The sequence below is a fragment of the Chlorocebus sabaeus genome, chromosome 10 (genome assembly GCF_047675955.1).
Source record: "Chlorocebus sabaeus isolate Y175 chromosome 10, mChlSab1.0.hap1, whole genome shotgun sequence".
Classification (NCBI taxonomy): domain Eukaryota; kingdom Metazoa; phylum Chordata; class Mammalia; order Primates; family Cercopithecidae; genus Chlorocebus; species Chlorocebus sabaeus.
In genome coordinates, this window is record NC_132913.1 from 106,006,799 (window position 1) to 106,033,697 (window position 26,899).

Genomic DNA, 26,899 nt, shown 5'->3' on the forward strand with positions numbered 1-26,899 from the left:
CTTTTGGAAAATCCTCAGCCAGTATCATTAAATACAGTTTATACCCCAATGTCCCTCTTCTTTGAGACTTTAATAAGACACAACAGACCTTTTAACTATGTCTCCTACACTCTCCTGTACTGTCTTTTTCATGCTTTATTCTAGAGCCTCTTCTGAGTCATCGTTCAGATCACTAATTATCTCAATTATTACTAATTCTCTCAATTACTATTTTTCCTTTTTTTTTTTTTTGAGATAAGGTCTCGTTCTGTCACTTAGGCTGAAGTGCAGTGACATAATCATAGCTCATTGCAGTCTTGACCTCCCGGGCTTGAGCGATCCTCCCACCTCAGCCTCCCAAGTAGCTGGGACCACAAGTGCAAGGCGTCATGCTTGGCTAATTTTTTATTTTTTGTTGAGATGAGATTTCCCCATGTTGCCCAAGCTGGTCTCAATTATGTTTTATATGCTGGAAAGAAACCATCCAAAACAGATTTGAGTTTTTGTATTTTTCATTTCTAGATTTTCTATTTGATTTTTTTAAATCTGTGATAATTTCAGAATTTTAGGTTTTCTACAGAAATCTCCTTTATGTCTTTTGATGTGTTAAATATTGTTCTTTTATAATCACTGACTCATTAATTCCAGAATATGTGGAGCCCTGTGGTCCACTGCCAATCTAAACTGTTTCTTCTAGTAATAATTCATGTTAACTTGTCTTGCTGCATGTCTGGACACTGAACAGTATTTAATCAAATCTAAGATACAGCCAATTATAAGACATAACATTTATTTCAGGTAGTACTAAGAAAGAAAAAATAATGCCAACCAAAGTATATAATGACTTCTATGGCTTAGAATTTTTACTTCTTACTGGAAGCTTTTTATGTAACTAGATATGCATTTTTATCATGTTGCTCTTATACAAAAAGAAAAATATAAAACTGGTTAAGGTATTTCTAATAACTCACATTCAGAATCTGAATCTTCTGAATCATTTTTCCCACCCAGGGTCATAGATTTTCAGTTTTTCCAAACAGTGCTGCTGCCTGTGCTACTAAAAACAAAGGTGATGTTGTATTTTTTTTTCTTTTCTTTTTTCCTCCAATTAAGCCCAGCAGTGCAATGATGCTGCATTTCCTTTTTCTTTTCTTTTTTTTAATGCTGCATTTCTAAATAGTAAATAGTGCCACACTATGTCTCCGGGAGTTTTCTTCTAAGCCAACGACATTCATTTGGCAAGGTCTAATACTGAGGTTATTTTAATCTTACCAAAAGAAGCCCACAGACTTTCAGATCACAATTAGAATTCGCTGCCCTTTCTTAAGTGGTCATTTTAAATGGTCTGACTAAAAAGTACAGTTTTTCAGTAATACTACAAATGACAACCAAGTCTGCTCATGTACAGGTAATGCTAACCATGTTACAACTGCCTCCTGGCAGCAATTTAAGATGTCATAATATCTGATATACTTTTCTTTTTTTTTTTTTTTTTTCCAGACAGAGTCTCACTCTGTCGCCCAAGCTCGAGTGCAGTGGCACAACCTCGGCTCACTGCAAGTTCCACCTCCCGGGTTCACGCCATTCTCCTGCCTCAGCCTCCCAAGTAGCTGGGACTACAGGCGCCCGCCACCATGCCCGGCTAATTTTTTGTATTTTTAGTAGAGACAGGGTTTCACCATGTTAGCCAGGATGGTCTCGATCTCCTGACCTCATGATCCACCTGCCTCAGCCTCCCAAAGTACTGGGATTATAGGCATGAGCCACCGCGCCCGGCCTATACTTCATTTTAAATACTAATGTGAAAAAAATGTACATCTTAGAATTACAGAAATATGTTGAGGTGTAGGAAAATGTCTTCCCGTAGAGATAATTTTCATTTAGTACATTTATTTTGTCAATTATCTAGGATACTAGCCACTTATAATCAACTTAATTAAATTTCAGTGCTTGCAATAACTGGGCTATACAGATGAATAAAATTCACAGAAAGGCTGGCTTACTTCTAGCTCACCCTTATTCCCAGGGGGAACCCTTCAGTATACATTGAAATATGTGGAGTAACCTACTAGGCTCCCTATATTGGTAGGTCCTAGCCTCTATTGTCCTTCTAGACTCATGAGTGTGTCAAAACTACTGCTTGGTCTTTCAGCAATCTCTTCTGGTTCAGCCAACGTGCCTGGGAACTCTCTGGATTTCCTTCTCCCTTCTTGGTTTGGTAATTCCTCACACTCCTGTCAGTTTTGTTTTGTTTTGAGATGGAGTCTCCCTCTGTTTCAGGGTAGATGGAGTGCAGTAGTGGTGGGACCTTGGCTCAATGCAACCTCTGCCTCCTGCGTTTCTGCTATTCTCCTACCTCAGCCTCCCAAGTAGCTGTGATTACAGGCGCACACCACCACGCCTGGCTATTTTCTGTACTTTTAGTAGAGACAGGGTTTCACCACATTGGCCAGGCGGGTCTCGCACTTCTGACCTCATGATCCGCCTGCCTGAGGCTCCCAAAGTGCTGAGATTAGAGGTGTGAGTCACCACACCAGCCTCCTGTCAGTTTTTCAATGCTCTTAAAATTCCTGCATTATTTTTTTCCTTTATTTGAAACAGAGTCTTGCTCCGTCACCCAGGCTGGAGTGCAATGGCGCTCTGCAACCTCTGCATCCTGGGTTCAAGCAATTCTCCTACCTCAGTCTCTTGAGTAGCTGGGATTACAGGTGTGTGCCATCATGCCTGGCTAATTTTTGTATTTTTAGTAGAGATGAGGTTTCACCATGTTGGCCAGGCTAGTCTCAAACTCCTGACCTCATGTGATCTGCCCACCCATCTCGGCCTCCCAAAGTGCTGGGATTACAGACATGAGCCACTGAGCTTAGCCAATTTTTTTCTCTTAAGTTTTATATGTTAATTTTTTTTTTTTTTCTTTTTGAGACGGAGTCTCGCTCTGTTGCCCAGGCTGGAGTGCAGTGGCGCGATCTCAGCTCACTGCAAGCTCCGCCTCCCGGGTTCACGCCATTCTCCTGCCTCAGCCTCCCGAATAGCTGGGACTACAGGCGCCCGCCACCTTGCCCGGCTAGTTTTTTTTGTATTTTTTGGTAGAGACGGGGTTTCACCATGTTAGCCAGGATGGTCTCGATCTCCTGACCTCGTGATCCGCCTGTCTTGGCCTCCCAAAGTGCTGGGATTACAGGCTTGAGCCACCGCGCCCGGCCAATTTTTTTTCAAAATTAACAATTCTTTATTATCATCATCTAATACCTGACTCATATTTAAACCTTGCCAACAACCCCCCCCCCCCCCCCCAGAGATGGAGTTTTGCTCTTGTTGCCCAGGCTGGAGTGCAATGGAGCAATCTCGGCTCACTGCAACCCACCTCCCAGGTTCAAGCGAATCTCGTGCCTCAGCATCCCGAGTAGCTGGAATTGCAGGCATACACCACCACACCCGGCTAATTTTTCTGTATTATTAGTAGAGATGGGGTTTCTCCATGTTGGTCAGGCTTGTCTCAAACTCACAACCTCAGGTGATCGGCCCACCACAGCCTTCCAAAGTACTGGGATCACAGGTGTAAGCCACCGCACCTGACCCTTGCCAACAGCTTTACAAAAAAGTGTTATTCCCAGTTTATTCTTACCAAGATCCAATCAAAGTCCATATATTACATTTGGTTTTTATATCTCTTAAATCACTTATAACCTTTAAGAGTGCTCTCCTGACTCCCTGCACCCTTTACTTGACATGACATCAACTTGGTGAAGAGACCAGGCCAGCTGTCCCTCACAATAGCTGATATAGTTTGGATATTTGTCCCCGCCCAAATCTCATGTAAAATCTTAATACCCAGTGTTGGAGGTGGGGCCTGGTGGAAGGTGACTGGATCATGGAGGTGGATCCTTCGTGAACACTTTAGTACTATCCTGGTGCTAAACTTGGTGCTGTTCTCCTGATAGAGTACTCATGAGATCTGGTCATTTAAAAGTGTATGGCACCTCCCCCTCCTCACTCTCTTCCTCCTTCTCTAAGTGCTGGCTCCTACTTTGCTTTCTGCCATGATTCTAAGTTCCCTGTGGCCTCCCCAAAAGCTGACACTGCCATGCTCCCTGTACAGCCTGCAGAACTGTGTGCCAGTTAATCTCTTTTCTTTATAAATTATCCAGTCTCATGTATTTCCTTAAAGCAATGTGAGAGCAGACTAATACAATAGGCTACTTTCAGATTTTGTCCAACTGCTGAATTTGTAGTGTCATTTAATTTACTCCACTAACCCATGCATTCCTTACCTTTAGAGCTAGAGATTTTATTTTATTTTTTAAATTTTACCTTAAGTTCTGGGATACTGTGCAGAATGTACAGGTTCGTTACATAGATATAGATGTGCCATGGTGATTTGCTGCACCTATCAACCCATCATCTATGTTTAAGCTACACATGCATTAGGTATTTGTCCTAATGCTCTCCCCTCCCCTTGCCCCTCATCCCCCGACAGGCCCTAGTGTGTAATAGTCCCCTCTCTGTGTCCATGTGTTCTCACTGTTCAACTGCCACTTATGAGTGAAAACATGCAGTGTTTGGTTTTCTTTTCCTGTATCAGTTTGCTGAGAATGATGGCTTCTAGCTCCATCCATGTCCCTGCAAAGGACAAGAACTCATTCTTTTTTATGGCTGCAATATTTGTTAATTTTTTCCCCACCTGACTAACAAGTCTGGATCCTACACTAATTTTTAATTTTACCTGTACCATGATCAAAGTAGTCCCCATATATGCACAAGATTGTTTCTGGGTCTTTATTTTGCTCCAGGGATTAATGATTAAATCTAATGCATCCCCTGTAATAATCACCATCACTTAACGTTGTCTTTTCTAGATTTGAGACAAGGTCTTGTTCTGTTGCCCAGGCTGGAGTGCGTTGGCGTGATCACAGCTCACTGCAGCCTCGACCTCCTGGGCTCAAGTGATTCTCCTACCTTAGCCTCTTGAGTAGCTGGGGCTACCAGTCCATGCCACCACATGTGGCGAATTTTTTTTTTTTTGTAGAGACAGGGTCTCACCATATTACCAGGGCTGGTCTCAAACTTCTGGGCTCAAGCCATCCTCCTGCCTTGGCCTCCCAAAATCGCTAGGATTTATAGGCGTGAGTCACTACGCCACACCAACATTAAGTCTTAATATCTGGCCATTCAAGCTATCTTCTTAAGCTTTCTTCAAAATTATCTTGGCTATTCTTATAAGCTTACTTATAAGAAATAGAATTTAAGGCTGAGCACACTGGCTCATGCCTGTAAGCCCAGCACTCTGGGAGATCAAGGAGGGAGGATTGCCTGAGGCAAGGAGTTTGAGACCAGCCTGGCCAACACAGAGAGACCCCATCCATCTCTCTCTTATTTTAATTAGTCAAGCATGGTGGGACACTTTTGTAGTACCAGTTATTTGGCAGGCTGAGGCAGGAGGATTGCTTGAGCCCAGGAGTTAGAGTGCAGTGAGTTAGGATTGTGCCACTGTACTCCAGCCTAGGTGACAGAGGGAAACTCCACCTCAAAAAAAAAAAAAAAAAAAAGGTTTGGATTTTTTTAGTGTGTAGGGGTCCGTAAAAAGTACTTTGTGAGACTTCAATGGAACTACCTTAATTTTTTTTATTAATTTGGGGATAAATGATACCCTTGAGCTTTGTTTACTTAGGTCTTCCGTTATGTCCCCTAGTAATCCTTTTCTTCATAAAAATACATATTTTAGGCTGGGCGCGGTGGCTCATGCCTGTAATCCCAGCACTTTGGGAGGCTGAGGCGGGTGGATCACGAGGTCAGGAGATCTAGACCATCCTGGCTAACATGGTGAAACCCTGTCTCTACAAAAAATACAAAAAATTAGCCAGGTGTGGTGGCAGGCACCTGTAGTCCCAGCTACTCAGGAGGCTGAGGTAGGAAAATGGTGTGAACCCGGGAGGCAGAACTTGCAGTGAGCCAAGACTGTGCCACTGCAGTTGAGCCTGGGCGACAGAGCGAGACTCCGTCTCAAAAAATAAAACAAACAAACAAAAAAACATATTTCATTAGATTTATTCCTATCTACCTCACTGATTTTGTAATTCTTATAAATAGTACAGGTTGAATATCACTGAAATGCTTGGAAAGAAGAGTTTTAGGGTCAGGTGCGATAGCTCACACCTGTAATCCCAGTAATCCCAGCACTTTGGGAGGCCAAGGCGGGTGGATCACCTGAGGTCAGGAGTTCAACACCTGCCTGGCCAACATGGTGAAACCCCCTCTCTACTAAAAATACAAAAACTGGAGCCGGGCACAGTGGCTCACTCTTCTAATCCCAGCACTTTGGGAGGCCGAGGCGGGTGGATAACCTGAGGTCAGGAGTTCGAGACCAACATGGTCAACACGGTGAAACCCCATCTCTACTAAAAATACAAAAATTAGCCGGGCGTGGTGGTAGGTGCCTGTAATCCCAGCTACTCGGGAGGCTGAGACAGGAGAATCGCTTGAACCCAGGAAGCAGAGGTTGCAGTGAGCCAAGATCACGTCATTGCACTCCAGCCTGTGGGGCAAGAGCAAGATTTCGTCTCCAAAACCAAAAAAAAAAAAAAAAAAAAGAAGAGTTTCAGATTTTGAAATACTATATTTGTATTATGCTTACTGGTTGATCATCCCTAATCTGAAAGTCTGAAACACTCCAACGAACATTTCCTTCAATCATGACCTTTTGTGCATTATATCAGCACTCAAAAAATTTCTAATGAAACTTTGAACATTTCAGATTTCAGATTTTTGGATGAGGAATACTCAATCTGTTTTCTGTTACAGTTCATATTTTATTATTGCTGGATTTAGGAACACCATTAATTTCGTGAATTGATCTTGTATTCCAGAAACCTTATAAAGCTGTTTTCTTGGGGGGTCTTTTTTCATCTTTTTTTGGTGGAGAACAGGATGTTACTACGTTACCCAGGCAGGCCTTGAACTCCTGGGCTCAAGCTATCCCCCTGCCTTTGGCTTCTTAAGTGCTGTGATAATAGGTGTGAGCCACTGTACTCGGCCTTGAGCACTTTCATTTGTTCTAATAACCTCTGGTGATTCTCTTTGTGTTAAATATTTAACAGATAACACTGTCTGCAAACTATGACAATTCTGTTTTTCCCCTTTCCAATCCCCAAACCTCTTTATTTCATTTTCTTGTCCTACCGCATTGGCTAAAACCTTCAGAACAGTATCACCCTGTTCTTGACTTTGATGGGAACACTTCTCAAAGTTTCATAATTGTAATGTGATTTAAGTTTTTGAGAGATAACTTTTCATCCAACTAGGAACATAATGCTCTGTTCCTAATATGCTAAAAGTAAGTATCACCAATGGCTATCAAATAGTTTTAAAAATCTATCACAATCCCAAAAGTTTTCTAATGTTTACTTTTGATTTCTGGGATATACCGCACTTGGTCATTGTGTATCATTTTCAATGCCCTATTAGATTCAATTGCTAATAGTTTATTTTGGATTCTTCTGTGTTCACATGTGAAAAACGATCTATAATTTTCTCTTCTCGTATTGCTGTTACAAGGTTTTATTACATTCCTAGATTAGTTATGTAGCCTTTCCTGTTTTTGTAGAGATGGGGGTCTTGCTATCTTGCCAAGGCTAGTCTTGAACTCCTGGATTCAACTGATCCTTCCACCTCGTCCTCCCAAAGTGCTGAGAGTATAGGTGTAAACCACTGCCCCACTCCTAGCCATCTTTAACTTTTTAATGTGTCTATGTAATTGCAGCCTCCTCTGAAACTAAAGCTTGAAATGTTTTAATTTCCCTGAATCTTCTCTACTCCTGTATTTCTTCCATTGTCCAATGTTTTATTAATTATTTGCTTTTAATCCAACAACATCCTCCTTTGATAGAAAATATCAAGATGTATTTACATACATAAAATAACCCCGGAAGGATGTTATTTTATTATTTTTGAGATGGTGTCTCGCTGTGTCACCCAGGCTGGAGTGCAGTGGCGTGTCTTTGGCTCACTGCAACCTCCGCCTCCCAGGTTCAAGTGATTCTCCTGTCACAGCCTCCTGAGTAGCTGGGACTACAGGCACCCACCACCACACCTGCCTAATTTTTGTATTTTTAGTAAAGACAGGGTTTCGCCATGTTGGCCAGGCTGGTCTCGAACTCCTGACCTCAGACGATCCATTCATCTTGGACTCCCAGAGTACCGGGGTTACAGGCATAAGCCACCATGCCCAGCCAGAAGGATCTTATTAATAGTAACAGTGGTTATGTCTAAAAAGGAAAAATGAATACTAGGAGTTAGGAAAGAAAAGAAGATTTACATCTTCTTTACTGTATACACCCTATGTCATTTGAATTTTCTACCACATTCACTTATTAGCAAAAAGACAAACTTTAAAAATATTTAGAATAAAAAATATAGTTTAAAATTGTTTTTGTTCACTGATTTTTCTTACCACTCCTTCCTTGTTCAGTTTTCTTCTTGATGAATGAATTCTATCTGTCTTTGCACATCTGAAAAATAACATTCTTGGTCAGGTGCAGTGGCTCCTGCCTATAATCCCAGCACTTTGGGAGGCTAAGGCAGGTGGATCACTTAAGCCCAGAAGTTTGAGACTAGCCTGGGCAACATGGTGAAACTCCATGTCTACAAAAAAATAGCCAGGTGTGGTGGCACACACTTGTAGTCCCAGCTACTGGGGGGGTTGTGGGTGGGAGGATCACCTGAGCCTAGGAGGCTGAGGCTGCAGTGAGCCATGATTATGCCACTACACTCCAGGCTGGGTGACAGAGTGAGACCCTGCCTCAAAAATAAATAAATAAATACTGCATTCTTTGTCTATATTCTTGAAATATAGTTAGCTAGGTATAGAAGTTTTTGATACTGTTACTCTGCTAATAATATCAAACTATCTGCTTCCTATTCCAATACTGTTAATGTCAATCTGATTTCTCCACTTTTATAGAGGATGTATTTTCTTTCTAGTAGCATCTAAACTTTTACAATACAAATTTTTTTCTAAGTTTTATTTTAAGTTCAGGGGTACATGTACAGTTTTGTTGCATAGGTAAACTCGTGGCATGGAGGTTTGTTATACAGATTATTTCATCACCCAGGTATTAAGCCTAGTACTCATTAGTTATTCTCCCCAATCCTCTACCTCCTCCCACCCTCCAACAAGCCCCAGTGTGTGTTGTTCTACTCTATATGTCCATGTGTTCCCATCATTCAGCTCCCACTTATAAGTGAGAACATATGGCATTTGGTTTTGTTCCTGTGTTAGTTTGTTAAGGATAATGGACTCCAGCTCCATCCATGTCCCCACAAAGGATATAATCTCATTTTTTTTTATGGCTGCATAGTATTCTGGTGTATATGTATCACATGTTCTTTATTCAGTCTATTATTGATGGGCATTTAGGTTGACTCCATGTCTTTGCTATTGTGAATAGTGCTGCAGTGAACATACACATGCATGTGTCTTTATAATAGAATGGTTTATATTTCTTTGGGTATATACCCAGTTATGGGATTGCTGGGTTGAATGGTTATTTTATTTTATTTTATTTTATTTTATTTTATTTTATTTTTTGAGACAGAGTTTTGCTCTGTTGCCCAGGTTAGAATGCAGTGGTACGATCTTGGCTTGCTGCAACCTCTGCCTCCCAGGTTCAAGCGATTCTCCTGTCTCAGCCTCCCGAGTAGCTGGGATTTACAGGCACCTGCTCCCACACCTGGCTAATTTTTTTGTATTTTTTAGTAGAGATGGGGTTTCACCATGTTGCCTAGGCTGGTTCGAATGGTATTTCTGTCTTTAGGTTTTTTGAGGAATGGCCAAACTCTCTTCCACAACGGTTGAACTAATTTACACTCCTACCAACAGTGTATACGCATTCCTTTTTCTCCACAACTTCACCGGCATCTGTTATTTTTTGACAAAATGTGGATTTTTTAAAAAGTATTTGTTGTTTGGTATTTTTTCAGGCTTTTCAATGTGAGGACTTTCATCATTTTCATTTATTACTTCTTTGCCAATCTCCTTGCCTTTATTTTCCTTAGTCGTTTCTTCCAGAATACTGTTAAGACATGGAGGGTCCACCAAGAAGACCAACCTAAGTCTCTTCATTTCATTTACTTTTACCATCTCTGTTTCCTTGCTATATTCCATGACCAAGCCTTCTTGACAAGGACTTAGTAGTTACTTCTACCTGGCCATCTACTCTGTATAGGACTTTAAGTGGTCACAATTCTGGCCCCATGCAGGTAACAGTAAAGCAGAGGCTAATCACTGTTGTCCCATTTTCATGTCTTTGCACTCTACTCAGAGTAGGAAAGCAGCATATTTATGGTTCCAACCCAAAATACTTATACACAACTGTTCCACTCTAGTTTACTAGCTTAAAGAGCTGTTCTAAACACTCACACCTGTAATCCCAGCACTTGGGAGGTCAAGGCGGGCGCATCATGAGGTCAGGAGATCGAGACCATCCTGGCTAACACGGTGAAACCCTGTCTCTACTAAAAATACAAAAACAGAGCTGGGCACGGTGGTGGGCACCTGTAATCCCAGCTACCTGGGAGGCTGAGGCAGGCTAATCACTCGAACCCGGGAGGCAGAGGTTGCAGTGAGCTGAGATTGCACCACTGCCCTCCAGCCTGGGCGACAGAGCGAGACTCCAACTCAAACAAACAAACGAACAAACATATGACTTAATAGGTCACCATTATATAGCATCTATATTAGACTACCATTACCCTCACCTTTTTTTTTTTTTTTTTTTAATTAAACTTTAAGTTCTGGGACACATGTGTAGAACGTGCAGGTTTGTGACATAGGTATACACGTGCCATGGTGGTTTGCTGTACCCATCAATCCATCATCTACATTAGGTATTTCTCCTCATACTATCCCTCCCCTAGTCTCCCACCCACTGACAGACCCGGTGTGTGATGTTCCCCTCCCTGCGTCCATGTGTTCTCATTGTTCAATATCCACTTATAAGTAAGAACATGTGGTGTTTGGTTTTCTGTTCCTGTGTCAGTTTGCTGAGAATGATGGTTTTCAGCTTCATTCACCTGCAAAGGACATGAACTCATCCATTTTTATGGCTGCATAATATTCCATGGTATATATATGCCACATTTTCTTTATCCCATCTATCATTGATGGGCATTTGCCATTACCCTCACTTTTTACATTTAAAACCATCACCCCCTCTGTGCTGCATTGCATGATCACACTTTCTCAACAAGTGCTTAGCAGGTATCTTATATATTTATATCCAATAAATCTAAAAAAAAAAAAAAGGCTTATCTATAGAATCAGCAATTAAATATCCAACTAGCCTTTTCTGATTTATTAATAAAAGACACTCACTGATGTAATACAGCTTTTGATTTTTAAGAGAAATTCCTAAATTTGTGGAATGTAGCTTAACAAATACAACAGCAACAAAAGGAAAATAAAAATGCTTCAGAGGAGAGATCTTAGGGTGTTCATCCACATGGGATGGTAGAATATATATTGGTCCACAGTCTGATAACGTTGTCAGTTGCAACCTACGGTATCACAACAAAACTTCCCAGAGCCAGGTTTAAGAGCACCTCCCACCTCAGCCTCCTATATAGCTATCACTACAGGCACACAGCACCACGCCCAGCTAATTTTAAAAAATTTTCTGTAGAGTGGTCGGATGCGATGGCTCACACCTATAATCCCAACACTTTGGGAGGCCAAGAAAGGCAGATCACTTGAGGTCAGGAGTTTGAGATCAGCCTGGTCAACATGGTAGAATCCCGTCTCTACAAAAATTAGCTTGGCTTGCGGGCAGGCACCTGTAATCCCAGCTATGTGGGAGGCTGAGGCAAGGTGACAGAGAGCCAAGATAGCACCACTGTATTCTATCCAGCCCGGGTGACAGCATGAGACTTGGTCTCAAAAAAAAAAAAAAATTCTGTAGAGGCCAGGAGCAATGGTTCAATACTTGTAACCCTAGCACTCTGGAAAGCCAAGGTGGGAGGATTGTTTCAAGTCAGGAAATTTGAGACCAGCCTAGGCAACATAGTGAGATCTTGTCTTTTTTTTTTTTTTTTCTTTTCTTTGAGACAGGGTCTTGTTCTGTTGCTCAAGCTGGAGTACAGTGGCATAATTATGGCTCACTGCAGCCCTGACCTCCCAGGCTCAAGTAATCCTTCCACCTCAGCCTCTCAAAGTGCTGGGATTACAGTGTGAGCCACTGTGCTCGGTCCATTTCTAGAATACTTTCTAACTAACATGTCAGGATTCTACGAGTCTCATCAATTTTGTTAAATTATCATATTCACTTAAGAGGATAATACATAGCCTATCCCATCATTCGATATTCTGAAAAAAAGAGCTCCTAAATTTTTCACAAGTCATATAACCAATACATACCTGTCTAAGTTAGTGCCACCAGAAGAGTGTTCCTTGGATCCAGCTCTGCTACCATAAAAGGATGATGACTGCAAAGGTAAAAGCCCTATAAAACAAATGAACAAAGGAAAAATGTAATTCCTAAATCAACCATTCAAGTTCATTTAATAATAAAAGTATACATTAGTCCTGATTATATTTAACTCTTTTTTTCCTTCTCATCAAATACAGGAATACTTCATTTTATTGCTCTTTGCTTTATTGTGGCTCACAGATATTGCAGGTTTTTTTGTATTTTCTTTTTTTTAAACAAATTGAAGGCTGTGGCAACCCTGCACCAAGCAAGTCAATCAGTGTCATTTTCCCAACACTATATGCTCGCTCACTTCATGTCTATGTCACATTTTGGTAATTCTTGCAATGTTTCAAACGTTTAAATTATATCTATTACAGTGATCTGTGATCAGTGATCTTTGATGTTACTATTGTCATTGTTTTGGGGTACCACGAACTGCACCCATATAAGATGGCGAGCTCAATTTATCTGACTGCTCCACCAAATAGTCATCATTACCCCATCTCTGTCTCTCTTCTTGGGCCTCCCTATTCTGAGACAAAACATTGAAATTAGGATAATTAACAACCCTACGACGACCTCTGTGTTTTTAAGTGAAAGGAAGAGTTGCACATCTCATTTTAAACAAAAAGCTAGCAACAATTAAGCCCAGTCAGGAAGGCATGTCAAAAGCTGAGACAGGATGAAAGCTAGGCCTTTTGCACCAAACAGCCAATGCAAAGGAAAAGCTCTTGACAGAAATTAAAAGTGCTACTCAAGTAAACATGTGAATAACAAAGCAAAACAGCCTTATTGCTGATGTGGAGACAAAGTTTTAGTGGTCTAGGCAGAAGATCAAACCAGCCACAACATTCTCTTAAGTCAAAGCCTAATCCAGGGTAAAGGTCTAACTCTCTTTAATTCTATGAAGGCTGAGAGAGGCAGAAGAAAAATGTGAAGCTAGTAAGAGCTGGTTCATGAGGTTTAAGAAAAGAAGCCATCTCCACAATATAAAAATACAAAGTGAAGCAGCAACTACTGAGTTATTAAGCAACTACTCAATAACTAGCTGCAGCAAGTTATTGAGATCTAGCTAAGATCACTGATGAAGGTGGCTACGTTAAATAACAGGTCTTCGATGTAGATGCAATAGCCTTATATTGGAAGAAGATGCCACCTAAGAGTTTCATAGCTAGAGAGAAATCAATGCCTAGCTTCAGAGTTTCAAAGGACAGGCTGACTCTCTTGCTAGGCTGAGGACTTGAAACTGAAGCCAATCCTCACTTACCATACTGAAAATACTAGGGCCCTTAAGAATTATGCTAAATCTACTTGCCTGTGCTCTAGAAATGGAACAGTGAAACCTAGATGACAACATATCTGTTTGCCGTATGGCCCAGGCTGGTCCCAACTGGATTTCTAATACTTTAAAATATTTTAGCCAAGTATTGGGTACAAATCGGCACCCAATAACTAACACCAGATTAGGCCGGGCATGGTGGCTCACACCTGTAATCCCAGCAGTTTAGGAGGCTGAGGCAGGTGGATAACTTGCGTTCAGGATTTCAAAACTAGCCTGGCCAATATGGTGAAACCTCGTCTCTACTAAAAATACAAAAATTAGCCAGGCCTGATAGCACACACCTGTAGTCCTAGCTACTCGAGAGGCTGAGGCAGGAGAATCACTTGAACCCGGGAGGCAGAGGTTGCAGTGAGACGATATTGTGCCACTGCACTCCAACCTAGGCAACAGAGCGAGACTCCATCTCAAAATATATATATAAATAAATAAAAATTAAAATAATGTACAGATGTATGATCAGGGTTAGGTTTTTATTTCTAGTCTAATAAATATATAACAAATGAGCACCTTATTTATTGTAAGATCAAACACTTACCTGATGTCCTATTCTCTTCTGACTGTTTCAAAGTCAGCTGCTTTTCTCTACTGCTGGTTAAATACTTTCTGGAAGGATCTGTCATGGCCTTGTTGTTCCTATAGTTAATAATTTTACATCAATATAGTACAAGTGTATAAAAATATTGTTCTTAATTTTAAATAGTTGTCATTAAAACGTTTACATTTCAAGTGCTGAATTCATTGATATGCTTGAAAATTAAGCTACAAGATTGTTAGTCTCAAAAGGTCAATGACTTAAACAAATGAGAATTACAAAAATAATCTTTAATTACCATCTCAAGAGCCAATCCAATCCATGATTCTGATTAACTTAGCAAAAGTAAAGGATTTTCTTTAAATAAAAGTCAAATCAAAGACATTAAGATTATCAGATTTTTTTGGCCAAAAGCAAGACCAGATAAAATGACTCAGCTACTAAGACCAAAAGAATCAATTAAAAAGTAAACTGTGGCCAGGTGCGGTGGCTCACGCCTGTAATCCCAGCACTTTGGGAGGTTGAGGCGGGCATATCACGAGGTCGGGAGTTTGAGACCAGTCTGGTCAACATAGTGAAACCCCGTCTCAACTAAAAATACAAAAATTAGCCAAGCATGGTGGCGCGTGCCTGTAGTTCCAGCTACTTGGGAGGCTGAGGCAGGAGAATCTCTTGAACCCAGGAGGTGGAGGTTGCTGTGGGCCGAGATCACACGACTGCACTCCAGCTTGGGCAACAGAGTGAGACTTGGTCTTAAAAAAAAAAAAAAAAAAAAGTAAACTGTTCAAGCTTGGTAGTTTATAGGTTTACAAAGAAAAACAAATCAGGCTGGGTGTGGTGGCTCAAGCCTATAATCCTAGCAGTTTGGGAGGCCGAGGTGGGTGGATCACCTGAGGTTAGGAGTTTGAGACCAGCCTGGCCAACATGGGAAACCCGGTCTCTACTAAAAACACAAAAATTAGCCAGGCGTGGTGGCAGGCATCTGTAATCCCAGCTACTCAGGAGGCTGAGGCAGAAAAATCACTTGAACCCAGGAGGCAGAGGTTGCAGTGAGCCAGGGATCATGCCATTGCACTCCAGAATGGGTGAAAAGAGCGAGACTTAGTCTCAAAAAAAAAAAAAAAAGAAAAAGAAAAGAAAAATCAAAATGAAAACTATATATTCCACATGAATAGAAATACTATTACATGAGTGGCAACAGCATTTTAATTTATATTGATTAAAATTCTTTAGGATCATGAACACAAAGTTAAAAGCCTTTTTCTCCCCTGTATTATTTTCAAATACCTCAACCCATATAAGTAGAGAGTGTCCATTCAAATAAATGTTCATGCTTTAACAGTGCTAATTTAAGGGGAACCATCATGAAGTAAGCCTGTGGCAGACAATGCCTAAGTGTGCTCCACCTAGATTCCCTCTGACTCATTTTTGTATTTTCTCTTCCATACCTTCATACCAACTTATGTTTTTGATAGCCAGTATCAAGGGCTCTTCTTCACAGGACTGCCCTCAAGTTACTAGAGATACTTTGCCTGTAATCTCAGAGTCACAAACAAAGCCAGGCACTACAGTAGAGAAGCCCAGCTCTCTTGATTTGGATTAAAACAACTTTATGGTGGAAGCTACATAACAGATTTCTCTAATATCAGGATGAAGACTAACCTTCACGTCCTTGTGTGACTTCTCCAGGATCAAATCCATGCTTTGTTTCCTGCCCTTAACTATACTGCTTTCCTTACTCCCTTCACTATCTTCTCTGGGAGTACTTCCTCAGTAATTCATATGCACACTAATCTCCATTTCAGATTCTGCTTCTGGGCAACATAATCTACAACAGCTGGTACTAAAAGTGGGCCTAGGAAGCACACTCTAAGGATAGGATTCTGGAATTGGACTCTTGTTTGGCAATGGCAACAGAAATTCTGTTGCTGATAGTAATACCTCTGACATCTTATAGTGTTACAATTGCTAAGATTTTTATCTCTGGTGAATTAGGATGAAATAAGGTAGAGAAGGATAGGGCTCAGGTAGTATCTCCAGTATTTTAGAAATGTGGTCGAATGATTACACAATAGATTTTATTGGGGTAATGGAAATGTTCTGAAACTAGAAAATGATGATGCAACATAACTCAAAAAATTTACTAAAAATAATTGACTTATATACCCTTAAAATGGGTCAATTACATGGTATGTAAATTGTACCTTAATAAAGTTGTTTAAAAATGTCCCAAATTATTTCACTCCCTATATTCAAGCTTCTCATAAATTCAGTCTATTTCTTCATCCCTTAATGGGGCTAGTCTTGTGATTTCCTTTTCCCAAAACAATGTGACAGAAGTTAACACTGTGTGAGTTCTGACCCTAAGCCTAAAGGTGCCCTACAGGTTTCCACTCACTCTCTTGGAACCCTGCCACTGCTACGTGAATAATCCCGGGCTAGCCTGTTAACAGTGGAAGACACATAGCCCAATCACCCTCACTACCCAATGGCCAGTTAAATGAGTGAGTCCATCCTAGACCAGTCAAACTCTAGCCAAACCATCTACTGATCACAGATGCGTAACAAAATTAGAATCCAGGTACTATCAGCCAAACTGGGTCCAGATAAACAGAACCACCCAGGTGACCATAAACTCATAAGCAAAAATGAATAGTTACTATTTCAAGTCACTAAATTTTAGAGTGGTTTGGATACAGCAACAGATAACAGATGCAGGTGATATGGGGTAAATAATCATCAAAAAGACTATGGTATTGACTGGTTGATGCTAAGTATTTCTGTGTTCAAGAGAGAAGACAGGCTCAGTTGAGCCAATTACCAACTTAAAGGACAAAGACAATGTGTAGAGTCACCCACAGGAGAGTTGCAGTCCAGACCTTGTAGAGCAAGACCATGCTGTCTGCAGCCAAAAATTATACCTCATCTGTAAAGTACAGCATATTACTCTTGGCATATTATTAAGCCCTGGAAGAGACAGAGCATCTGACTGGTTGATGATCATCAAGGGATTGTGCAACCAGAGCTAACTATCAGGAGCTGGGTGCTATCATACCCATGAAGTCATAAGACCAGGAGAGTACAACAGCAATCTATCATAAAATGGAAGCAGGTATATTGGAATTGGACCCAAGTAAGAAAGCAGAGATGACAAGAACATGCCTTAAGGGCATTTCCAATGTCAAGCTGAAATGAGGAGTAAACCTGGGCCTGGGTAATGGATAGGTCATCTTGGTACATTGGTACAAACTGCAAATAAATTAATGCTGCATGATAGTCCCACTAAGGGACTGCCTTGAAAGATAGTGCTGAGTGGAAATCCTCCACTGTGCAGAACTTTGAGACATGCATCTCATCATCTACTTTGTATGGAGAGAGAAGTGGGTCATGGACTCCTGGGTGGTGGCAAATGATTTAGATGAATAGTCAGGGGCTTGGAACGAGCAAGCCTGGAAGATCAGAGAGAAATGATTTATGGAAGAGGTATATGGATAGACTTATGGGAGTATGGACAAAGAGTGATCTGTTTTACATGTTAATGCTCACTAGAGAACAACACTGAAGAGACACTAAACAATCAGCAGGATAACTTGTCCAGTGCATGTCAGCCAGCCTCTGTCCTTAGACGTTCTGTTATTTCTACAAAGGGACCATGAATAATATGTCCAGTACATGTCAGCCAGCTTGTGTCCTTAGACATTCCGTTATTTCCACAAAGGGACCTTGAATAATATAACAGCTATGGTGGCAGATAGAAGCTATAAAAAATGGGTTCCCCTTCACCAAGGTTTATCTACTGTGGCTGCTTAATGTCCAACTGGCTAACAGAAAAGACCAAGTCCCTGATCCAAGGGCATCCCTTGAGGAAACCAGTCATTTAGTAGCAAATTGATTATATCAGATTTTTTCCACACTAAAAAAGACAGCAATTAATCCTTATTGGGACTGACAATATTCTAGACACAGTAGTTCCCCCTTGTCTTCAGGGTACATATTCTAAGACCCACAATGAATATGATGACATTCACAGATAGTACTGAAACCACAGATAGTACTGAACTCAACTACCACCAACTGGAACAAATTCTGTTCATGGCTTCCACCCACAAATTTAATGCTACTTTATTTTTTTATTTTTGAGACAGGGGCTTGCTCTGCTGCCCAGGTTGGAATACAGTGGTGTGATCTTGGCTCACGGCAACCTCTGCCTCCCAGGCTCAAGCGATCCTCCCACCTTAGCCTCCCAAGTAGCTGGGACTACAGGTACATGTCACCACACTTGGCTAATTTTTGTAGAGATGAGATCTTGCTATGCTGCCCAGGCTGGTCTTGAACTCAGACTCAAGCCATCCACCTGCCTCTGCCTCCCAAAGTGCTGGGATTACAGGTATTAGCCACCGTGCCCGACCTGCCCTTTCCATTCTAACTAAGCAATTACCCTGTACTGTGGCTGCACTTTCGCAGTTTGAGGTGCAACACAAAAACTAATATACATTTTTTTTTCCTTCTTCACAATTCCATGGATAGAAGATTCATTCTTACCATAGATCTTCGCAACCACAGCAAAGGGGCACGGTGGCTCACACCCATAATCCCAGCACTTTGGGAGGCTGAGGCGGGCAGATCACTTGAGCTCAGGAGTTTGAGACCAGCCTAAGCAACGTGGTGAAATCCCATTTCTACAAAAAATACAAAAATTAGCTAGGTGTGGTGGTGCATGCCTGTAGTCCCAGTTGCTTGGGAGGCTGAGGTGGAAGGATTGCCTGAACCCGGGAGGTGGAGGTTGCAGTGAGCCAAGATTGTGTCGCTGCACTCCAGCCTGGGTAATAGCGCAAGATTGTCTCAAAAAAATAAAAAACCTGGCCAGGCACAGTGGTTCATGCCTATAATACCAGCACTTTGGGAGGCCAAGGTGGGCGGATCACGACGTCAGAAGTTCGAGACCAGCCTGGCTAACATGGTGAAACCCCATCCCTACTAAAAATACAAAAATTAGCTGGGCATGACGGCACGCACCTGTGATCCCAGCTACTCAGGAGGCTGGGGCAGGAGAATTGTGTGAAACCAGGAGGCAGAGGTTGCAGTGGGCTGAGATCATGCCACTGCACCTCAGCCTGGGTGACAGAGTGAGACTCTGTCTCAAAAAAAAAAAAAAGAAAAATCTTTTTTTTCTTTCTTTGTTGAGAGCTTTTACCTTTTCACTTAAAGGAGGCACTTTACAGTTTCTCTTTGGCACATCTGAATTGCCAGCATCACTACTGTCATGCTTTGGATAATTATTAAGTAATATAAGGGTTACTTAACATAAACACAGCAATAGTCTCACAGTTGGTCTGATAACCAAGATGGCTACTAAGTGACTAATGGGCAGGTAGCATATACAGTGTGGAGCCACTAAACAAAGGAATGATTCACATCAAAGGCCAGATAGAATGGGAAAGCTCAAGGTTTCGTTGTGCTACTAAAAACAGTGCACCATTTAAAACCTATGTATTAGGGCCAGGTGCAGTAGTTTTCACCTATAATCCCAGCACTTTGGGAGGCCAGGGTAGGGGGATTATTTGAAGCCAGGAGTTCAAGACCAGCCTGGGCAACACAGCAAGACTGCATCCCTACAAAAATAAAAATAACCAAGACTAGCCAGGCATGGTGGCACATGCCTACAGTTCTATTTGGGAGGCTGAGGCTTGAATGCTTGAGCCCAGGAGTTGGAGGCTGTAGTGAGCTATGACCACACCAGTGCACTCCAGCCTGGGCTGCAGCAAGACCTTGTCTCAAAACCAAAACAAAACTTATGAATTATTTATTTCTGGAATTTTCCAGTTAACATTAGACCAAGGTTGACCACAGGTAACTGAAACCATAGAAAGTAAAATCATGCATAAGGGGGAACTACTATATACATTTGCCTATGCTGTCTACAGTGCCTTGACCAGCATTACTATCCAAGGACTCACAGGAGTATCTCATTCACTAACAAGAAAACTCACATAATACCTCAGAACGAGGATTCCACTTTGCAGAACAGGAGGTACAACAACAGCATATGACCAGAAGATCCACAGTTCCTACCACATACAGTACTACCCCAAAGCTGCTGGACTGATAAAGTGTGGCAATACCCTTTAAAAGTGCAGTATGCAGAGGATCTCATTAAGAATGGGGTGGCCTTCAAGATACCAACAAATTATTCCATTTATAAAAAATACATGGGTCCAGCAACCAAGAAGTAGAAGCAGGAGTAGCCCCATTTGCCATTATTTTTCAATAACTCACTTGGAGAATTTGTGCTTTCTGTCTCTCCAAATTAGATTTTGTGGGTCCTAGTTCCCAGAAGGAGTGCTTTTTAATCAAGAAGGACAGTTAAAGAACAATTAAACCTGAAGTTATGGCTGTTACCTAGTTATTTTGAGCTCCTCATGCAGGCAGATTCACAGAAAAGGAAAGGAGTTACCACACTGGCAGGGGTAAATGACTATTATAAGGAAGAAGGGTTGCTGCTATATAATGAGGGCAGTGAGGAATTTATCTGGAATAAGGGGGATTCACTAGGGTGCCTTTTAATGCTCTCATGCTCAATGAGCATAGCTCTCATGTAATTATAATGGGCAATTACAACAACCGCAGCCTGACAAGCACACGGTGACTAAAGGTTCAAATCCCTCAGATGAAGATCTCGGTAATGCCATTCAGTCAAACCATCAAGATGAGCAGAAGTGTTAATAGAGGAAGCATGGAATTGATGATAGAAGAGATGTCAATATGGGCCCTAAGATCACCTGCAGCAACACACTGTAGTTAATCCCACTAAGTCTCCTTTTGGAAGATTCTTCCCCGGAAGTGGGAAGCAACAATATGAAGAATCCATGACAAAATGGAACAAACTTAATACAAGACAGGATTCAACATAAATGGTACAAGTTAGGGGAAGGGGGAACTATATAGTATCAACTCTTTTAGTGGACAACGTGATGTTCCATCAGAGTCCCTAAGATCCTTTTTATCCTTTACACACCCCTAAACTGTGTATTTTCAATGTGGTTCACCAGTCAGCATCTGTAGTTCTTCAGAGGACTGCATTTGAACTACTTAAAACATTTTGCCCACCTGGACAGAGCCAGAGCAACTGGTAACCAAAGACGGTCCAGTATGAAAATATGAAAGCCCAGTCTCCCTGCCTCAAGCTGGGACAACCCAAGAGTTTCCCTGCTAGACCAAGATGAAGCCTATTCTCTGTGGTACTTTTACCTGAGATCACACTCTTCCTTGGCTTCCTCTTCTTCTCTGGCCTGCTTCTCCCACTCTGTTATTTGTCTCCTCCATAAGCACTGCTTTAAATGTCATTTGCACAAGTATATTCATCTAGGTCAGCTTCTAAGGAGCGCAAACTTAAAAAAAATCTAGATGTGATGGTGTAAAAAGTATTAGTAACCCAGAACAAGGATCAGTAACCTAGTGCTTATCAGACAGACTTCTAATTGGAACAACTGGGACTTCCCAAAAGTGTAGTGAATGTACTAGACTGGCATGCACAACCACGTTCTGGTGTACCTCCCTGATGTGCAGAAACAAGAATGCTAATAAAGTAACCCTACATTTCTTAGTTAGTGTTCTGGATCAGATTGAAAATAAGGCAATTGAGGTCCGCCTCCGTGGTGAGGAGGAGCAGGAGGAGGTGGAGGTGGAGGGAGAGGGAGGAGGAGGAGGAGGCCTCGTCACGGACAGCCAACGGGGCTGTCCCTGTAGCTCCTGATGGAGTTTGAGGTCGTGAAATCTCCGCCAAGCTCTGCCTCAGTGAGACGAGGCGCCTCCGTCGCCCTTAGCGACCCCACCTGGGCCCCCTCAGCTTACAAAACACTACACAGCAAAATAATGATCTGCTAGACTGCTAACCCGAGCATCCAGCTTCCACAATGCCTGTGCAGGCAGCTCAATGGACAGAATTTCCGTCCTGTCCAATCTGCTATAATGAATTTGATGAGAATGTGCACAAACCCATCAGTTTAGGTTGTTCACACACTGTTTGCAAGACCTGCTTGAATAAACTTCATCGAAAAGCTTGTCCTTTTGACCAGACTGCCATCTACACAGATATTGATGTACTTCCTATCAACTTTGCACTTCTCCAGTTAGTTGGAGCCCAGGTACCAGATCATCAGTCAATTAAGTTAAGTAATCTAGGTAAGACTAAACACTATGAGGTTGCAAAGAAATGCGCTGAGGATTTGGCACTCCACTTAAAACCACGAAGTGGAGGTAAAGGTGTAGCTAGTTTGAACCAGAGTGCACTGAGCCATCCAATGCAAAGGAAACTGGTGACACTTGTAAACTGTCAACTGATGGAGGAAGAAGGTCGTGTAAGAGCCACACGAGCAGCTCGTTCCCTCGGAGAAAGAACTGTAACAGAACTGATATTACAGCACCAGAACCCTCAGCAATTGTCTGCCAATCTATGGGCCGCTGTCAGGGCTTGAGGATGCCAGTTTTTAGGGCCAGGTAAGATAGGTTACTATCTTACCTTTTTTATTAGCTATTGGGGCTTGAGGATCCTGAGACTCAACCCGTCTTTATATGTACAAATACTGATATAATTAAAGGATAAATTTGTTTTTGTTGTTGTTAAAAAAATACAATACAATACAATACAATACAATAAAATAAGGCAATTACATGCAAGATCTGGAAAGTGTAAATAAGGTAGAAGCATTACTATTCCACTATTTTTGATGCTAAATATCACCTTGGTTTTTCTGTACAGGGTTTCCAATCTCGGAAGTGACAGCATGGTTCTAGAGACGACAGCTTTCATGATAAGATTCCAATTCAGCTGTTAGCTTCATGATAGAAGAGCTGGGAGCATCTTTGGTGATCTGGTTTGAGGCAAACCTCTCAAAATAATTCCTGAAAACTTAACTTAGAGCCTGTCTTTTCAACTATCCTAATGATTCTGTAAGCCATTTAATACTTATTGTGTACAAATACCTTTGTGCATAAACTCGCTAGAGTGAATTCTGTTCCCTTCAACTAGACCTTGAATATACAAAATTTGTTATTAAAAGTGGGGTGCTACCGTAACAAACCTAAAGTACGTAGTAGTGGCTTAGTAAGAGGGTAGGGAGGTAAGAATACCGATATTACAGATTAGAAAGGTGGTGACCATTTTATGCCTTAGTAAAATATTTGATAAATACGGTCATATTAACGTCTTGAAAGGCAGATCTCACACTCACTGAACCTATAGCTCTACAGTAAAAGAGTACAACAATTAAGGATACTGGTCTGTGTTAGTGCTTCTTTTTGCTTTCAACAAGGTCCTATTTGAGACATATAAATTTAGGCCAAAGCTAATCAGCTTGCAACCAGTGATGAAAAGAAACATAGCAGGCCGGGCGCGGTGACTCACGCCTGTAATCCCAGCACTTTGGGAGGCCGAGGCGGGCAGATCATGAGGTCAGGAGATCGAGACCATCCTGGCTAACACTGTGAAACCCCGTCTCTACTAAAAATACAAAAAAATTAGCTGGGCGTGGTGGCGGGCGCCTGTAGTCCCAGCTACTTGGGAGGCTGAGGCAGGAGAATGGCATGAACCCGGGAGGCGGAGCTTGCAGTGAGCAGAGATCACGCCACTGCACTCCAGCCTGGGAGACAGAGTGAGACTCTGTCTCAAAAAAAAAAGAAACATAGCGGACAGGCATGGTGGCTCATGACTATAATCCCAGCACCCTGGGAGGCAAAGGAGGGCAGATCACCTGAGGTCAGAAGTTCGAGACCAGCCTGGCCAACATGGCGAAACCCTGTCTCTACTAAAAATACAAAAATTAGCCAGGCATGGTGGTGCACGCCTGTAATCCCAGCTACTTGGGAAGCTGAGGCAAAAGAATCACTTGAACCCGAGAGGCAGAGGTTGCAGTGAGCTGAGATGGCACCACTGCACTCTAGCCTGGGCGACAGCGCAAGACTCCGTCTCAAAAAAAAAAAAAAAGAAAACAGGACGGGCACGGTGGCTCGCACCTGTAATCCCAGCACTTTAGGAGCCTGAGGCAGGCAGATCACGAGGTCAGGAAATCAAGACCATTCTGGCTAACAAGGTGAAACCCCGTCTCTACTAAAAATAGAAAAAAAAAAAAAAATTAGCTGGGCGTGGTAGCGGGAGCCTGTAGTCCCAGCTACCTGGGAGGCTGAGGCAGGAGAATGGCGTGAATCCGGGAGGTGGAGCTTGCAGTGAGCCAAGATCATGCCACTGCACTCCAGCTTAGGCAACAGAGCAAGACTCCATCTCAAAAAAAAAAACAAAAAGCAAAAACAAACAAACAAAAAAACATAGCTGTCTGTGCCAAGAGCCTAGAATCAAAATTGTCTGGTAATTGGAGACCATGGGATAAAAATATCCAATTGCTTTGATTCTCAAACTGAGGCAGTGGTAAGAGTTAACTAGACAGTCAGTATTGTGAGAAAATAACTTTGATATTAACATTAGCAGAAGCTGGGTAAGGGGTATACAGGAACATTCTATGTTATCTTTGTGACTTTCCTGCAAATTAAATTATTTCAAAATTTAAAAGTATGTTAAAAAAAAACATGCCAGTGCAATGGCTCATGCCTGTAATCCCAGCACTTTAGGAGGTCGAGGTGGGCAGACCACTTGAGGTCAGGAGTTCCAGACCAGCCTGGCCAACATGGTGAAACCCTGTCTCAACTAAAAATACAAAAATTAGCTGGGCATAGTGGCGCCCGTTTGTAGTCCAAGCTACATGGGAGGCTGAGGCAGGAGAATTGCTTGAACCTGGGAGGCAGAGGTTGCAGTGAGCCGACATCGTGCCACTGCATGCCAGCTTGGGCAGCAGAACAACTCTCCGTTTCAAAAAAAAAAAAAAAAATTAAAAAACATATACATATATTGGCCCCAATTCTTTCTCAAGCCTGCTTGTTTTACCTTTAAAGAATCTTTAAACTTGGATGAAGCAGGCTATAAAAGCTATATGGCCTTGATGAAAAATACAGTCTTCAAAATCTATTTTGGTGGTGGCCTTTAAAGAAAATAAACAATGAAAACCTGCCAGAGGGTAAAACCAGGGGTCACATGGAGTACAATGGGCAAGGTGGTTTCTCCCAGACAACGGAATCAGACTGCAAGATGGGCTAACCAGGAACTTATTCCATCGCTTTCACTGTCCTCACAATTTCCACCTCGCAAGATTTTATCACTGCTATAGACTCAAGACCCCTGCAGTTTCCTATTCTTGTCTATTTTAAACAGAAATTTTTATTGTGATTATTCTGTTCCTACTCCAGCAATGTATAATGATGTGTGCATGAGGTCTGGAGTGGGGAATGCAAATTAACTTGCCTTTTAGTTTTTAGGTATCAGACCATGAGGGGCACAGTCCAAGATACATTTGGACCTTAAAGAGAAGAATGCACCCAGAGAGAAGGATCACCCAAAGATCCTAGACTCTGAGCTGGATACAATGTTCTCACGAGATTTGGCGTTCTCCATTTGGATAGAGGAAAGGATGTTCGTTCTATGTATGGAAGAATAGTGAACTGGGTTATTTCAGTGGCTGTAGGGGCAAAATAAGGCAGACTATTAGTTGAATTAGTTGTCCCTAAATAACCACTGTACCCTTTTGCCACAACAGTTGGAACACAGGCATATTTCTCAGACCTTTTCATAACCTGATACAACCATGTGATTAAGTTCTGGCCAATGTGATATGCACAAAAGTGGTATATGCAATTTCCAGCCTAAGGAAAACAGTATGCCCTCCCTTTGCTCTCTTCCACTAATAGAAATGGAGAGGAGACATGAAAGTAGAGACTGAAGTGGCTACTTCAGTCCACAAAATGGAGGCTGCTTATTAAGGATGGCAGATCAACAAGACAGAAAGAATCTGGGTCCATGGTGATTATAGTTTCAGATATCAGTCCTACCACCTACTCAGACTTTTACATATATTACAGCAGCAAATCAATTAATACATAAAGTTTATTTGGCTTTTTCCCAACTTCTTTCTGGTGACCCCTTGACTTCAAGTACCAATTAACTATCTACCAACTGATTCTGTTAAGGTATTAATTGAGATTTTAACTGATAACGGTATAATTAGTTTTCACCCCTAGAAGACAAAAAAAAAACAAAACCTCACAAAATGAGGATGATGATTATGAGTTGGTGAGCACCCTGGGTTGATCTATTCCCTTTTGTTCAACGGAGAAAACATCTCTGAAAGATTAATGCTACTTGCCTAGAACACATAGGCTCACATCCTTTAACCTCTAGGCTGACGTTTTACATGAGTAAAGTAAAAAAGTAAATTTTTTTTAAAATTAAGCATAAAGAAGACAAGAAGGGGTTCACACTAAAACAGCAGCCAGCAAGAAACATCTGTTTAGAGTTCTTCAGTTCTATTCTCCCACTAAGTACTGCAGATTTTAAAAAAAGGCAGGATAAGAGAAATGCAATGAAATGATCAAAGCAATGGCAATGGCTAATTTCCCTCTCTATTGAGCCACAGTCTACTGTCACCCAACCACTTTAAATTCTGCTCTTCCATCTTTGGAATTCTGATAAATTAAAACCATTTC

The 26,899-nt window shown here is 41.7% G+C and overlaps 1 protein-coding gene and 1 pseudogene across 8 annotated transcripts in view; one reads left to right on the plus strand and one right to left on the minus strand.

The window, feature by feature from the left end:
- USP37 (ubiquitin specific peptidase 37) overlaps positions 1-26,899 on the minus strand; it is a 122,436-nt gene that overhangs the window by 73,202 nt on the left and 22,335 nt on the right. For all 8 annotated transcript variants that reach the window (XM_007966270.3, XM_038001534.2, XM_007966271.3 and 5 more), the window contains 2 exons: positions 14,318-14,415; positions 12,386-12,470 (listed from right to left, as the gene is read on the minus strand). In XM_007966270.3, coding sequence (XP_007964461.3) covers positions 12,386-12,470; positions 14,318-14,415 — 183 coding nt within the window. The remainder of the gene's footprint in view (positions 1-12,385; positions 12,471-14,317; positions 14,416-26,899) is intronic.
- On the plus strand, positions 21,984-22,905 carry LOC140712634 (roquin-2 pseudogene; annotated as a pseudogene).